This window comes from Mesitornis unicolor, unplaced genomic scaffold, assembly GCF_000695765.1.
Source record: "Mesitornis unicolor isolate BGI_N332 unplaced genomic scaffold, ASM69576v1 scaffold13959, whole genome shotgun sequence".
Classification (NCBI taxonomy): Eukaryota; Metazoa; Chordata; class Aves; order Mesitornithiformes; family Mesitornithidae; genus Mesitornis; species Mesitornis unicolor.
Window position 1 is genome coordinate 1 of NW_010209342.1, and position 14479 is coordinate 14479.

The following is a 14479-nucleotide window of genomic DNA, read 5'->3' on the forward strand; positions in this document are numbered from 1 at the left end:
TTAGTTATAACAACACGTCACGATCACCGCTCCTGTTTGCGACCAGTTTTTTCACCTCTCGCACCTTTAGCTGAGTGTTCAGGTCTGGTGCTGATGGTGTCAGTTGTAGCGTGGCTCTTGCTGGCAGGTTTTGTGTTTGCCCGTTGTGATGGCAGCCAAAGCCCGCAGAGCAGGGACACAGCACTGGAGCTGTGAGTGGGAACTTGGGAGCCGTGTTTTGCATCTTGCATTTCTGGCGTGTTTTGGTTGAAGTTGATTGCGGATCCCGTCCCATAGACGCCAAGGATGGACTGGTGGGTTAACAGCCAAAGTGACGGCTGTGCCCGAGAGGTGTGTGATGAAAATCTTGGATCCCAGCTTTTTGTTTCACTGTTACTGGTGTTTTTCCTGGAGCTGATCTCTGTCTGTGGATCAGAACGTGTTGTCTGCAGCCGCAGCACCAGCTGGCAAAGAGCTTGGAACTGCATCGAAAAATAAAACACTGGAAAGAGGAGAAAGTCTTGGTTTCATCACTGTGTCTGTTGATTTGGGGTTGAGCATTTGCTGTGCCCCGATAAAACAAGGACTCCTATAATGGAAACCTTTCTCCTTCTCCAGGTTCTGTAGAAAAGAAGCAACAGAGAAGATCGATTCGAACCCGCTCAGAGTCTGAGAAATCCACTGAAGTTGTGCCAAAGAAGAAGATCAAAAAGGAGCAGGTTGGCTTCCTCCATGTAGAGAGTTAAAATATATTGTATTCATAAATGTTGTGGCTTATATTGGTGCCTTTTTATTTTTCTCCATTTTTCCCCATCGGGTTTCGTTTTGGACTATCCTTCATGAAATCCCCTTGTCAATACCATTGCTGTGACTCTGCTGTGGCATCTTCTCAGTATCAGTCAGGCTATGGAGAATGGGAACGCAATGATGCAAGACTCCTAACGACCCCGCTTCTTTCCCTTGAGATTGCTGTCATGAGCAGAGCGGTTCTGTTTCAGCCATTTCCCTGATGGAATTGCCGCCAGGTTCCTTCCTTTTGCTCCTGATTTAGCTGCTGGTTTGTATTGAGGTTTTGTTTTTCAAATGAAGGTAGACTGAGTGATCGGACCACTTGTTGCAATGGACTTTAAGAATGATAGACCTGAAGGTGAATAGTCAGACCTTTCTGTTGGCAGACATCATCAACACAGATCTCATGGGCTATACCTTTTATTTTCCTTAAGTAGATCTAACGTGTACAGGGCATTCCTTTAATCTGGATGTCAGACAGACAAATGTTGTTGCTTTAAAAAAAACACACAAAATTCTGCGTGGAAATGAGTAGGGGAGTTCAGTGGCTGGACTTTAACATTAAACCGAGTTTGTCAAAGTTGTTGGTTCTTTTCCTTCCATGGGTGATTTTCCCTCTTCAGGGGCCTTTCCACTTGAAACCTGAGAATCTTCTAGAAGTGTTTCATAGTATAGCTTTTACCAGTGAGGATTTTTTAAAAGGGACAGTCAGGCTAAAGATTTACATAGGAAGGGGAAAAATGTTTTTAGCTCTTATTTTAATTTATTCTTTGTCCTTTATGCTTTGTTTTGCACTTCGTTCACTTCAGAGATTGAAAGTGGACCCAGTTGCCATTTTTTCCCCATATTTTTCTTTTGATGCCATAGGATTTGCATCTGTGTTCAGCAGAGGAACGCTCTGACTCCGGAAAGTTTCTTGCGGAAACTTTAAAGCGAGTTAAATGCTGGGCCTAAGATCCCTGACAGAGTCCCCAAACCCCCTGTCGGGAGGTGCTGCAGCCTCCCTGTTTTCAGATGAGTTGTTTTATGTTTGTAAATGTTTAATTTAACAAAGGTATAAGAACCAACAATATGAACTTCATGGATCCCAGTTAGCTTTGCGTGCTCGTATTATCTAGCTAACGAAGACTATGAACATTGAAGTGCTTTTCTCAGGAAAAGTATGACTAAAAGTTAAACACAAATGCACTGTAATGCGCATAACCTTGAATGTATTAAGTTATATTAAAAACAAATTATTACTAATTTCTTACAATTATGCAACAATATTTGTTACCCAAAGTCAAGTTTTCTTGCAACTGATTCCCAAATTAGTCTGCAACAACTTGGTATAAAATTATAACTGGAACGAGTACAATTAATGGGAAAAACAAAATGTTAATGCTACTGTTACAGTGACTAGTGGAGAAATAAAAGTGATTGTCTAGATTTTATATTTGTATGACGAAATGTATCCTATACAAATCCTTCTATTGTATGTTTTTACCTATTGTACAACAAAATAAAATATTTTTTAAAAAAATTATAGAACAATCCTTAAATATTTACTAAATGTGTTTCTACATGCATATGTAACCACATTGTAAAGAAGTAACTTGTAATTCTTAACCTTAAAACCAGGATTTTAGGCAACAGCTTCCTTCATAACTGTTGTACAGCGCCGAGTTGTGCCGTGTGACACCGGCGCTGGCAGAGCAGTTCCTAAACTTGCCCTTCCATAGGATCGGGAGCCTGAGCCGCTGTGCAGGGTTGTAGTGTCTGAGCGTCCCCGAGATGGGGTTTCTGGCTGTGCAGAGCCCTGCAACACCGGCTGCGCGGTCGCTGGCCGGCGCCGGGCGCCTTGCAGGGCTCTGCACAGAGAGGGGCTCCCCGCAGCCCCCCAGCGCTGGGGGTGTCGCTGCCGCATTGAGGTGTCACCGCCCCGAGCGTCAGCCCCGCGGGGCGGCTCGCGCTGACACAGCCGTGGGGTTCACGACAGCGCCGGGGCCGGTTGCCAGAGAGCCCCGCTTCTGCCTGCTGGACACGGAGAACGCTTTCCCGTCATCTGCACGGCCGAGGGCAGCCGTGGGGAAGGACCTGGCCGGTGCACGCGTGGCTGCCGCGCTCCGGGGTCAGCGTAGGCAGCAGCTAGGAGTAAATCCAGCGGGACACCAAGGCTGGCGCTGAGAAGGGGATGCCAGACTCCATCTGAGTTCAGAGATGCTAACCGCTTAAACTTACTGTTTTCTTTTGAATACTAGGGAGAAAAATTCCTCTGGTTTTAACTGTGCATTTTCCTATTCAAACAGGTTGAAACGGTTCCCCTGACAGCAGTGAAGACAGGATTGCAGAAAGGTGAGTTACTGCTAAAATAAACTTTGTTAACGAACTTCCTGGCCCATCGCACGGTGCTTTTCTTTGTGTAAGCTGCAGAGACCTTCCTGCTTTCTGCTGATGGACAGGATGGGTGCTGGTGTGAATTTATCTTGTGACTCCTCTGTGTTTTGTTTTGTTCATGTGTTTGTGCGTTGCCAGTTGGAAAGAGGTGGTTGTTCATGTGCTGGGAGCACACAACAGAGTTCCTTCTTCTGGATGTTTCTTAACTAAACAAACCAGAAGTCTTTGCTCAGCCATATTCTAAAGACGAATGATGAAGAGACTCTCCTATGGGTTTATGCTCTGTTACAGACAGTTTAGCAGCTTCCTCCACTGTGTCAGCATGTTCAGGAATTTGTGAAAATGTCTTATAAGGTGGTTTTCAGTTAATTGGCTTTTCAGGGAGAATTAAACGAGTAGTAAAGTTGCAAACTGGAAATTCAGGCTAGCAAATAATGTGCAGGTTCAGCTGTCTCTCATGTTTCTTTTTCCTGTATTAATTTTAAGCAAAACCTTGAGAACATCTACTAAAACTAATTTTAGTGTGTTGTGTTAAGGTGCCAGCGAGATTTCAGATTCTTGTAAACCCTTAAAGAAAAGGAGCCGCGCCTCGACCGACGTGGAACTGACGAGCTCCGCTTACAGAGACACGTCCGACTCCGATTCAAGAGGACTCAATGATTTACAGGTAAAGGCCACTGCATCTCACAGGGCCTTGTTCATTTAGTGTCAGTGTAACGGGCTCTTCAGGTGCATATCACTCAACTTTTGAACACTATTTTCTACAAAGTTCTTGTCTTGTAAAGCTGAGTCTTCTTTCTAATCCCCTTGATTGCAGTGATCTAAAAGAAGATACAGTCTTTCTTTACAAATCTTCCTACTGCTTTGCCTGGCAGGACATTGGTTTAGATTATGGATTTGATTTGCTTTTTGGAAGGTTGTGGGATGCTTTGGGAACTGGGAGGTGCTGCCGTGTTTTGGTGTAAATTGAGAGGTGTCTGGAAAAGCTACAATAGAAATCTTTATGGGTTTTGCTTGTACAGAAGGTGAAAGGTGTCAGGAAGGCAGCACTCCTTGTGTCACTGTAATGAAGCTCAGCAGCTTTCAAGGGCCTTGGTGTCTCCTGAGCTGTTGACTGAGCTTGTAATCAGTGGTGACTTCACCATTTATTTCGGAACGTGGTTGTCCTTTGGAGGCGTCTTGAGTGCCTTGGGTTTCCTCTCTTTGCAGGGTAGTTTTGGAAAGCGCTCAGACAGCCCCTCAGCCACTGCCGATGCCGATGCTTCTGACGTGCAGTCGGTGGACTCCAGCTTATCCCGGAGAGGGACGGGAACAACTAAGAAAGACACCGTTTGTCAGGTAGGTGCTGGCGCTGTAAAGACATCAACGCTAAAGCTGTGTCGTCTGTTGGTCTGGCTGACAGGCTCCTGAATCCCTGCTGTGTGGGTCTGTGGGTGCCCTGTGTTCTCAGAGCCGCTGTCTCTCTGGTGCAGATCTGCGAGAGCTCTGGGGAGTCGCTGGTGCCCTGCGAGGGCGAGTGCTGCAGCGTGTTCCACATGGAGTGTCTCGGCCTGAAGGCGATGCCCGATGAGAAATTCGTCTGCGCCGAGTGTAAAAACGGTGAGTGCTCTGCCTGGAGCGCGGGGAGGGATTTCCCCCTTGGCTCAGGACAAACTGAGATGGTGAATATCCAGGTGTGGGGAGTGCCTTGGGTTATTCTGTGCCTTTTTTAACCCTTGAGGTCAGATCCTTGTTTTTCCACTTAGCGAGTACCTGGTAAGAAAAAAAGGAACCAACTGTTCAGGGTTTTACTCGGCATAAGGGACTCTTTGTTAACAATTATGTATTATGTTAGCAGTATACAGTTACATGTGGGTTATAGTGACCAGCTGACCTGTTTGAAGGGAAGGAGCCTGTGTTGCTCAAAGCAGCAGCATCACTCTTACTGCAGAGTTGTCTTTGACCGCATCTGTATCTCAAAGCGTTGCCGTTACAGTTGGGCTCCCTTATCTCCTCTTTTACAAGGAGAACACACATGCTTTTCCTGCAAACTTCCCGGCAAAGACGTGAAGCGCTGTTCCGTCAACACGTGCGGTAAATTTTACCACGAGGCCTGCGTGCGCAAGTTTGCCACCGCCCTCTTCGAGTCGCGAGGGTTTCGCTGCCCGCAGCACTGCTGTACCGCCTGCTCGATGGACAAGGACATCCATAAAGCAAGCAAAGGTGAGAGCAGAGCCGGCTCTGAGCAGCAGCAGGGAGCTCAGTGCGTCCTCACAAGAGCAGTGAACATCACTGGACCCTCTGTAATGCAGCATGCGGCGAGGAACGAGGGTTCCCCTGTTAGAGGTCATTAATTTAAGTCTGTTGTGGGTGGGAAGCAGCTATGTGCAAGTGTGCCTGGATCCACCACACTTGTTGCTGGGTTTATGGCAGCCAAGGATTAGTAGTGCAAGGCCAAGGAATGGCTTTATTAAACACAGTTGGTAGTGGCCTTCAGAACAAGGATTTTTGAAGAAAAAGAGAATCCTATTAGAAATTCACCACCATAGTTCAACAGAACGGGCAGACTCTAGAATGATTAAATCCGTGTGTTTTGTCTTAGAGTTTTAAAGTGGAAGTTAACATTTGTGAAACTTTCTTTTAATGTTTCTTTTAAACCCAGTACTCCTGTGGGAATAAAATTCACCCTGCACCTGCCTGTGGTGTCTCCCCCACGTCCCAGCCCCGGGGTGACACGGTGCATTCTCTGTGTTCTGTTGCACAGGTCGCATGGTGAGGTGTTTGCGCTGCCCCATCGCCTACCACTCGGGAGATGGCTGCATCGCTGCGGGGAGCTTGTTTGTGTCATCCCACATCCTCATCTGTAGTAACCATTCCAAAAGGAGTCACTCCTCATCAGCTGTAAATGTAGGCTTTTGTTTCGTTTGTGCAAGAGGTGAGCACACTTGTTTTTTCCCGTCTTACAGTTCTTCTGTGGTCACTTGTGCAGTTCAGTGATAAAAATACTGTATTTCATGAAGGAAGAACTCCCTTAGGGATCTCTGGGATCTGAATGCTGCCTGGGATTAATATTGTGGTCAACAGTTCTCGTGAGACGTCCCCTTGCTGTTCTGGTCTGTAACGGCTGATACTCAGCCGCAGCGATAGGTACTCGAAGGCCAACTTGTGTTGCCAGTAGGAAAAGGGGATTGCAAGCCCCAGTTTGAGCCATTGCGAGCTGGGAATGGATGCTGAGGTTTTCCATATGCCATTTTTTCTTTTCTTTTCCCACTTGTGACCATTGTGGCTCTCAAGTCACCAGTGTTCTGCAGGCAGCAGGCTGAAAAGTTTGGGTGCATCGGTTGCTTCAGTCACACAGTGCAGGAACGGTGTTACTCTCTCAGATTAATCCAAGCGTTAGGTGTCTAACAATAATATTTATCTCATGCAGTATTTCAAAAGTCTGTTGGATGTGTTCTTTTCAGCAGCTTTGAAAATCACTGATGAGGAAGTGGAAATGAGAGGACTCCTGCAGTCACTTGTGGCCAGTCAGTTGCAGGTTTAGTATGGGGAAAAATTGCCTTGAATGTGCAGGAGCAGAGCAGTAATTGAAGACCTTGGGATGGGAAGGGAGAACAGTGCCAGGATCATCTCCTTTCCACCTCTGTCGTTTCTTCCCCTTTCCTCATTTCCAAGTAATCGAGGAGCAGTCACAAAGAATCAATCAGGTTTAAAATGAAGTCAGAATCCTGGTAGCGGGATCAGACACAGGTTTCTGAGGGTCAGGTCAGAGGTGTGCGGTGGCGTTGGTCTGCCCTGTTCTGTTGAGGTGGGGGTTGTGGTGGGACGATGCCTTGTCCTCTGGCACAGGATCTTGGCCATTGGAGAACCGCGAGTGCCACTGCTCTGAGGTGTGGATGCTGTGTTTGTGCAGAGATGTGAAGGGAAAGCAATGCCGGGCTTCTGCCTTTGGATTTATCCCGAGTAGTTTGATTTCTGTCCATTCCAAAGCACTCTCAAGCCGTAGTATCCAAACATTGCATGTTTCTGAAGGATTACATCGGTTTCCTTGAAGCTATCCTTCATTAGCCCTGTGCCAGCTGCTGCAGCTCCTTGAGGCTGACTTAAAATCCAAATATCACAGAAGAACCTACTCTAGATTACAGATCTGTTTGTGAAACACACGTGTGAGGGTGAATATCCTGGGGAGTTTTCTCTCCAAGTTCTGGCTGCTTTGTGTCACAAAGGTGTCAAACAGAGGCCTCCTACTTCTCTCGGGCAGAACCTATTTAAGAGCTTCATGAAAAGGAATACCTGCTGGTTGGCATCCTCTTTATGTACGTGGCACAGAAATCGGGCTTCAGGAGTGGAATTCCAAGGGTGAATGGCAGTAAGGGAGTCTTACGCTCGCTGAAGAGGCAGAGCTGCATTTATTTCTGAGAAACATATGAAGTGCAGAAGAAAATTGTCATGCTTTTGTTGTTGTTTTGTGTGGTTTTTCCCCCATGAGACGTTGTTTTAGTAGTTCTGTTTGTACCTGAATCTGGCTCCATCAGAGATGAAACTCCACGAGTCCGTGTTTTCCTCTGGCAATATGAGTGACCTCTGAAGCCCAGCATTTGGGCTTTGCTGTGCTGTGTATTCACCAAGGCTTAGCTATGAGAACCTGAGAAGTGGCAAACCGCTACCACTGACCGCATCCTCTGCATTTGACAGCGACTCTGTGATGCTCTTCTAGGAAGCTTGTGTGGGGTTTGTTTCTGGAGGCGTAGCTGGAATCGGGGGTCAGTGTGCTTTGCCAAGAGAGAGTGTGCAGTGTCCTCGCTGGGTGGCATTGAGCCCTTTGGAGGTCACTGGTGGTCAGCGTGAGGGACACGAAGGGAGCACAGCAGCACTGAGGGCACCTGCTCACAAACAGGGACTGAATGCTCTAGAAATGCCCGGGCATCTCTGCGAGGGCGATTGCTTCGTTGGTTTTAGTTAACATCAGAAGGAGAAACTCTAGTGCAAAACATAAGTGAGAAAATGTAGATATGAGACAGTCTATGAAATACAACTTGCTTATCATGAGGTACTTGAAACACAGTGTATTTTAAGACTTCTTACTCCCCTTCCTGGCATCCCCTCCATGAAGCACGTTGGAGTTGCCATGCACGTGTAGGTCACACACGTTTTGTGAATCCTGAGGACAGGCTTTCCAGGGGGCTGATGCTGTTCTCCTCACAGCAGGCTTTCGGCCCCAGTTCAGAAGCTGCTCTGTGTGTCCCATGAGGGAGAGAGTTGGTGGCCGTCTCTGTAGCTCATCTTCTGGTCTCAGTTGCTTGGCTCTTCCCATGAATTACTGCCCATGTGCTTTTGATCTGCAGCTGCAGGGCTCTGGAGCAATGAGGAAAAGCTCTTCTTGGTGGAGAAAGGCAGAGAAATGCACACTCATCATTGAAAATAACGGCGTGGAGGACAGCAGAGCGCTCGACGGGTCCAGAGCAGCTGTGGGAGGGCAGGGTCTGTGGAGCTTCACGTACAAGCAGCATAGGGCAGGGATTTCATCCCTTCTTTCCCCTCTGGTGCCTTGCGCAGTCACTGACAGCCCTGCCGTGGTGGACACAACTGTGAAGGCAAAGCCCTTCAGTAGATAAGATCATAGAATCAGTCATAGACTCATAGAGCACCAGGGTGGAAGGGACCTCAAGGATCATCCAGTCCAACCTCTGAGATGTGAGGTCTCGGAGTTACAGCTGTCGTAAGTGGGGTGGGGAGTTCTCGTGTACAACGTCTGCTCTTCAGTTTGTAGCCCCAGCGTGACCACTGCAGTGAGCGTCACCCCCCAGCCCTCGGGAGCAGAATTAGGGAGGATGGGACACACAGGTACAGAACCGGTTGCTTCTCTTGTGCTTTTCTCTGAAGGCACAGCTTAAGGGTAAAACACAATTGAAACTCCATGGGAAAGCAGCTTATCCATCAGAGGTTTCCCAGTGAAGCTGAGTTCAGTCTCTCCAACACGTAACCTCTTTCTTAGCAAAGAAACTTCCTGTCAGACTTTTCTTTTCCTTCATTTTATCTTTTTTTCACTCACACATATTTGCATCAGAGGTGTTCATTTGGTTTATTTATTTTCTCCTTTCTGGAATCATGGGTAGTTTCATTGCAACTCATCTCTTTCTGTTTGTTTCGTATAGGGTTGGTAGTGCAGGACCATTCAGACCCCCTGTTCAGTTCATATGCCTATAAGTCCCACTACCTACTGAATGAATCAAATCGTGCTGAGTTGATGAAATTACCTATGATTCCTCCTCCTTCGTCAGCTTCCAAAAAGAAATGTGAGAAAGGTAACCAAATAGTTTCCTTCTCTTTAATTTACTTTCGCTTTTTCTGTTATTTCTCTCTTGAAATCAAACGAGAAATGTCTGCTTGTCAAGCACCACTTGCTGCTTCCCAGTGAACTTCACTCATTGATTATTGTGAGCCTGTGTTCGTGTCGTTGGCAATTTATTTATTTATTTATTTTTTTAAAATGACAAAAGGGCTTAAAATAATTGCTGTGGCTAAATTCTGCTTGAGAGAGGTCAAAGCACTTTGTGTCTGGCCTAGGCTGCTCCAGCTGCGGGGCAGGATTCGCAGGGCAGTGATTCTGCTGCAGTTCAGTGCAAACCAACTGACTGTAAGTGAGGAAGAAGAGGGGCATGTTCTGTTTCAGGTCTCTTAGGCAGCTGATGCAGAGTCTGAGAGGAGAGAGGAGGATTTCTGGGGTGGGGTGGGTCCTTGTCCATGCAGAGGAGCCGAAGGGGGCAGCGGGTTTGGTTCTGGTGGGGGGCGCTGCAGCATCTCAGACCCCTTTTGGGGACGTCGCTCTTGTCCGCCTGAAACACTCAGACGTGGTATCTTGTTCCCCACAGAAGTTTGATTTCCTGAGAGCGCTCAGAAACGGTGCCCAGTTATGACCACTGCAGTTAGGTTATTTTGACCATTGCTAGATTGACGGCTTTCAGTAGCTCCTGTAATTCCTGGAAACACAAATTATTTTGAGCCCTCTGCTTAGCTTGAGCAATACCTTACTAATGCATCCCGAGAGCGACGTGGTGGGGTTTGTGTTTGATTTTGTTTGATTTTTGCATCTCTTGGCATTCTACCATGTGGGACAATGTTTCAGTAATTTGCACTGGGTCTGTATTTCCTCTGACATAACGCTTGCAAAAAAAATACTTCAAAAGTTCAAACGCTACCGTGGGTTTGGGGAGCTCTGGAAATTGGGGTGGTTGGATTGTACCGTTTTCAGCAGAGGAAATACAGGATTGGTCATGCGACTGGTTTGTTGAAGGAATGCTTATCGTGACGTGCTACAACAGTTAATGCAGTGACGATTTGGAAAGTCTATAGGTGGACAAGATTTTCTGGTAAATGAAGGTCACAATTCACACTTCATTTCAGATTGCGCTTGAAAACGGCTTTGAATCCTCTCGAGTCTCGCCCAGATTTTCCATCTGGGACACAAAAACCTGTTAATTTTTTCAAAATTGGTATCTCTATTAAAACGTGTACTTGTATTTTAGATACTTACATATATAAAATATTGCAATATGTGTAACGTATCGAGTCTTACGAGCTGCTTGGTTTGCTGAGCGTGGCCTAGAGGTGTGCTGTGGCTTTCCACATTGGATACATCTCCCAAAATACAAGCCAGCCAAAACGTTTGTCCAAACACGAGTGAACTGCAGCGATTGGCGTTAACCACTGCGCTGAGGCTGCCTTTGTGTGCTAAAGGAGCTTTTGGGATGGGATCAGCTGGTGGTGTCTCATTCTGCACTACACACTGTGCTGGTGAACTTCTTTTTGAGGATGAGCAGACTTGTTACGAGTCTCTGCAACGTCCTTGGCACAGAAAAGCATTGCTCGACCTATAGGCTGCGGGGTTCCATGCACACTAACTGAGCGCTGGGGGATCCAGTCATGGCGATGTTGATTGAAAAAGCCATTCTTCAGTATTTGGTTATTCTGTCACACCAAACAAATCAACCGAAGTTTTGGCCACCACAGAAGCAACCAAAGCCAGCGGCGCCGCTCTCAGCTGGTGCTTCCCCTGGCAGTGCTCCTTGCATCGCATCCAGAAATACTCGGCTGCTCTTGTGCATCTGTGGAGCGGTTCTGAGCCACAACTGCACAGCAGGTGATTCACTGCACGGGCTTTTTTAACCAATGTCAACTTGGACTGCATCCCTTTCTTTGCCATTTTTTAATGTGGGGCAAGCGAGAATGTGGAGCGGATGATTTCAGATGAACACCAAGTGCTGTGTGCAGGGGGGAGCCAATCCTAACTTCTATAAACCGAGCAGGGTTTCTTTGTTTGAAGGTGGAAAACTCTTGTGCTGTGAGTCCTGCCCAGCTTCCTTTCACCCCGAGTGTCTCAACATAGAAATGCCCGAGGGCTGCTGGAATTGCAATGACTGTAAAGCTGGCAAGAAGCTGCGTTACAAGCAGATCGTTTGGGTCAAGCTTGGAAATTACAGGCAAGTTCGCTGGTTTGTTTGTTAACGCTTTGGATTTTCTTAATATGCAACAGAATTACAGGGAAACAACTGGAAGCAGCTCAGTCTTTGTAAACAGAGCTACAAGTGCAGTCGTTCGTCTGCTTTGTGTCAGACATTGATGTTGCTTTTTACTTTAAACTCTGCTTTTTCCTGGCAGCGGTGCATGCTTGGCTGCGCTCACATTTGCTGCGCAAAGCGCAATAGCGATACAGAAACCCAGGGGTGTCCTGTAGAACCAGGGTGCCCTGGCTTGTGTTTGCTGGTAGTCATCAGCGGGAATGCCAGCATTGATGGGTGATCCTACAGGTCCGCTCTTGCGCCATGTGTGTTCTTAAAAGGCTCTTCCAAAATCCTGTGTTTGCCCAGGTATTGCTGAAGGGAGCCTTGTTTGCATAAGGAAGGAGTTCATTTCTTTAAGGAAAACTGGCTTTTCTTTCAGTGAACTCAAAACACTCAGAGGCCAGGCTGCACTTCAGAGAACTTACATTCTTCTTTTTCTCTGCCTTCCAGGTGGTGGCCAGCAGAGATCTGCAATCCCAGGTCTGTGCCTCTCAACATACAGGGCCTCAAACATGATATCGGGGACTTCCCAGTATTTTTCTTTGGTTCCCATGACTACTATTGGGTACACCAGGGCAGAGTTTTCCCTTATGTTGAAGGAGATAAAAGCTTTGCTGAGGGGCAAACTAGTATTAACAAGACCTTCAAGAAAGGTAAAATCAAACAAAGTTTATAGCGGTTTATGACAAAAATTCCACCTGTTTGTGTCTCCATCACCACTTAACTGCATGGGAATATTATGTGCCGAGTGTTCTGTGTTCACGTAAAATTGCAAGCGTTATGTAGGTCCCTTGACTGCAGACCAAAACGTGTTTCTTTAAGTGCCTGCTCATCGTGTGGTGGTGTGGGCAGTTCTCCCACCAACCGGGAACCGTGAAGATGGAGCTTGGGCTCGGCTGCATGGGATCGTTGTTCAGTACCTCCATACCTCCCGAAAAGTGCCTGATGATAAATTCATGATCTGCTGCAATAACTCATTTTTTAGCTTGTGTTTTTGTTTATAGAGTTCTATTCCTAGCTTTAAAAAAAGAAATTAAATACATAAATGTATATGTTTGATTAACAGCGGCTGGTGCTAATTGCTTTCTATTTTGAACTCCCTTGCACAGCACTTGAAGAAGCGGCAAAGCGCTTCCAGGAGCTGAAAGCACAAAGAGAGAGCAAAGAGGCACTGGAAATTGAAAGGAATTCACGGAAACCTCCACCTTATAAACACATCAAAGTGAGTTGGCTTCTTTCTGTTCCTGTTTTTATTCTGTGCATTGGTAAGCTGTGTATTTAAAGCAGTATTTGCAACAATTCAAGCTTAAGGAAGTTCAGATAAATAATTTTGCTATTCAGGAGTCTTTTGTTCTGTCTTACAGTGCCATAAAACACTCTTTTAGCAGAGTATTGGTGAAAGAGTTAATGGTTGAGGAGCAGTTTTACCTAAAGTGGAATGGTGCTGGTTTTGAGCTCATTCCATGTGTGTTAGATACTCACCGAGCTTTGTGAGCCCTGACCTCTGTAGGAGTGCCCACTGCTCTTCTCCCAGCAGTGGATGTCCCCAGTTCCGTTGCAGCTGAGTGGCTACAAATGCCACGTGTAAAAGTGCACACATTGCTGCTGAATTGCAGGAAGCATAAATGTGACACACTGACCTGCAAAAGGGTCTACGAGAAAGATAATGACGTGGTTTTGTTGCCTTCTCCTGTCAGTTGATGACTGGCCTCCAGTAAAGCTGCTGAGTTTGTGTTCTGTGTGCACCGTCATCTTCACGCACTCTTTCACAAGGTCATAGGGAAGGTGCAGATCCAGGTGGCGGATCTGTCCGAGATCCCACGCTGTAACTGCAAGCCGTCGGACGAGAACCCGTGCGGGCTGGAGTCGGAGTGTCTCAACAGGATGCTGCAGTATGAGTGCCACCCCCAGGTGTGCCCGGCCGGGGAGCGCTGCCAGAACCAGTGCTTCACCAAGAGGCTGTACCCTGATGCCGAGATCATCAAAACCGACCGGCGCGGCTGGGGGCTGCGGACAAAGCGGAGCATTAAGAAGGTACAGCAGTTGTCATAGTCTGTGTTTCCTTAGGAGTCCATGAATCCCGTTGTGGTTTTTAAAAGGAAGCGTGAGACTTTGCAGGACTCGAGAGCTGTCAAGTCCAGCTTGTGCAGTGAATGCAGCAGCAGCGCTTGGCTCTGCTGCTGTTTTACTTTGAGTGGGCTTGTTGCTTAGACAGCAAATACCTGATGCACACTCACATCTTCCCTACATGGTTAAAGTTTAATGCTTTTTGTGATGGTTAGAGGGTATTTTTACAGGAAATGCTCTTTTCTGTGCTGGTTCCCTTTATCACCATTAGAAACCGTAAGGATGGGTTTCTTATTTTTGCTTTCCTTGGCTTTCCAGGGTGAATTTGTGAACGAATACGTTGGTGAGCTAATTGATGAAGAAGAGTGCAGGCTGCGGATCAAACGTGCGCATGAAAACAGCGTAACCAATTTTTATATGTTAACTGTAACAAAGGTAAATATTATGTCTCCAGTGTAAACTGTTTATGGTTGAAACTAAGAGCGAAATGCTGGCAGAAGCATCATTCCCCCTTCGATGTGACCCTGCGTACATAACAGCACAACATCTGTTCTCTTTAGTGGGCTGGCAGGGATGCAGCAGCCTGTGTCTGTGCCTGCTTCGCTGCTGAAAGCACAAATATTGAGACGCTTTCTCATGAAACTATTTCTGCAGGGAAACTTAGCACTTTGAACTCATTTAAGATCCTATTTTTTGCTGCCTTAGCCATAAGTAGTCACTCATCAGCA

The 14479-nt window shown here is 46.6% G+C and overlaps 1 protein-coding gene across 1 annotated transcript in view; it reads left to right on the plus strand.

Annotated features, from left to right (window-relative positions):
• Nucleotides 1-597: 597 nt before the first annotated feature.
• Nucleotides 598-14479, plus strand: part of LOC104547244 (histone-lysine N-methyltransferase NSD3) — a gene marked incomplete at its 5' end in the record, with an annotated part of 16259 nt that continues 2377 nt past the window's right edge. The window contains 13 exons of the mRNA XM_010192855.1: nucleotides 598-698; nucleotides 3057-3102; nucleotides 3681-3811; nucleotides 4354-4482; nucleotides 4617-4743; nucleotides 5149-5346; nucleotides 5888-6058; nucleotides 9279-9428; nucleotides 11447-11603; nucleotides 12135-12337; nucleotides 12794-12910; nucleotides 13453-13718; nucleotides 14070-14153. Of these exons, the coding sequence (XP_010191157.1) occupies nucleotides 598-698; nucleotides 3057-3102; nucleotides 3681-3811; nucleotides 4354-4482; nucleotides 4617-4743; nucleotides 5149-5346; nucleotides 5888-6058; nucleotides 9279-9428; nucleotides 11447-11603; nucleotides 12135-12337; nucleotides 12794-12910; nucleotides 13453-13718; nucleotides 14070-14153 (1880 nt within the window). The remainder of the gene's footprint in view (nucleotides 699-3056; nucleotides 3103-3680; nucleotides 3812-4353; nucleotides 4483-4616; nucleotides 4744-5148; nucleotides 5347-5887; nucleotides 6059-9278; nucleotides 9429-11446; nucleotides 11604-12134; nucleotides 12338-12793; nucleotides 12911-13452; nucleotides 13719-14069; nucleotides 14154-14479) is intronic.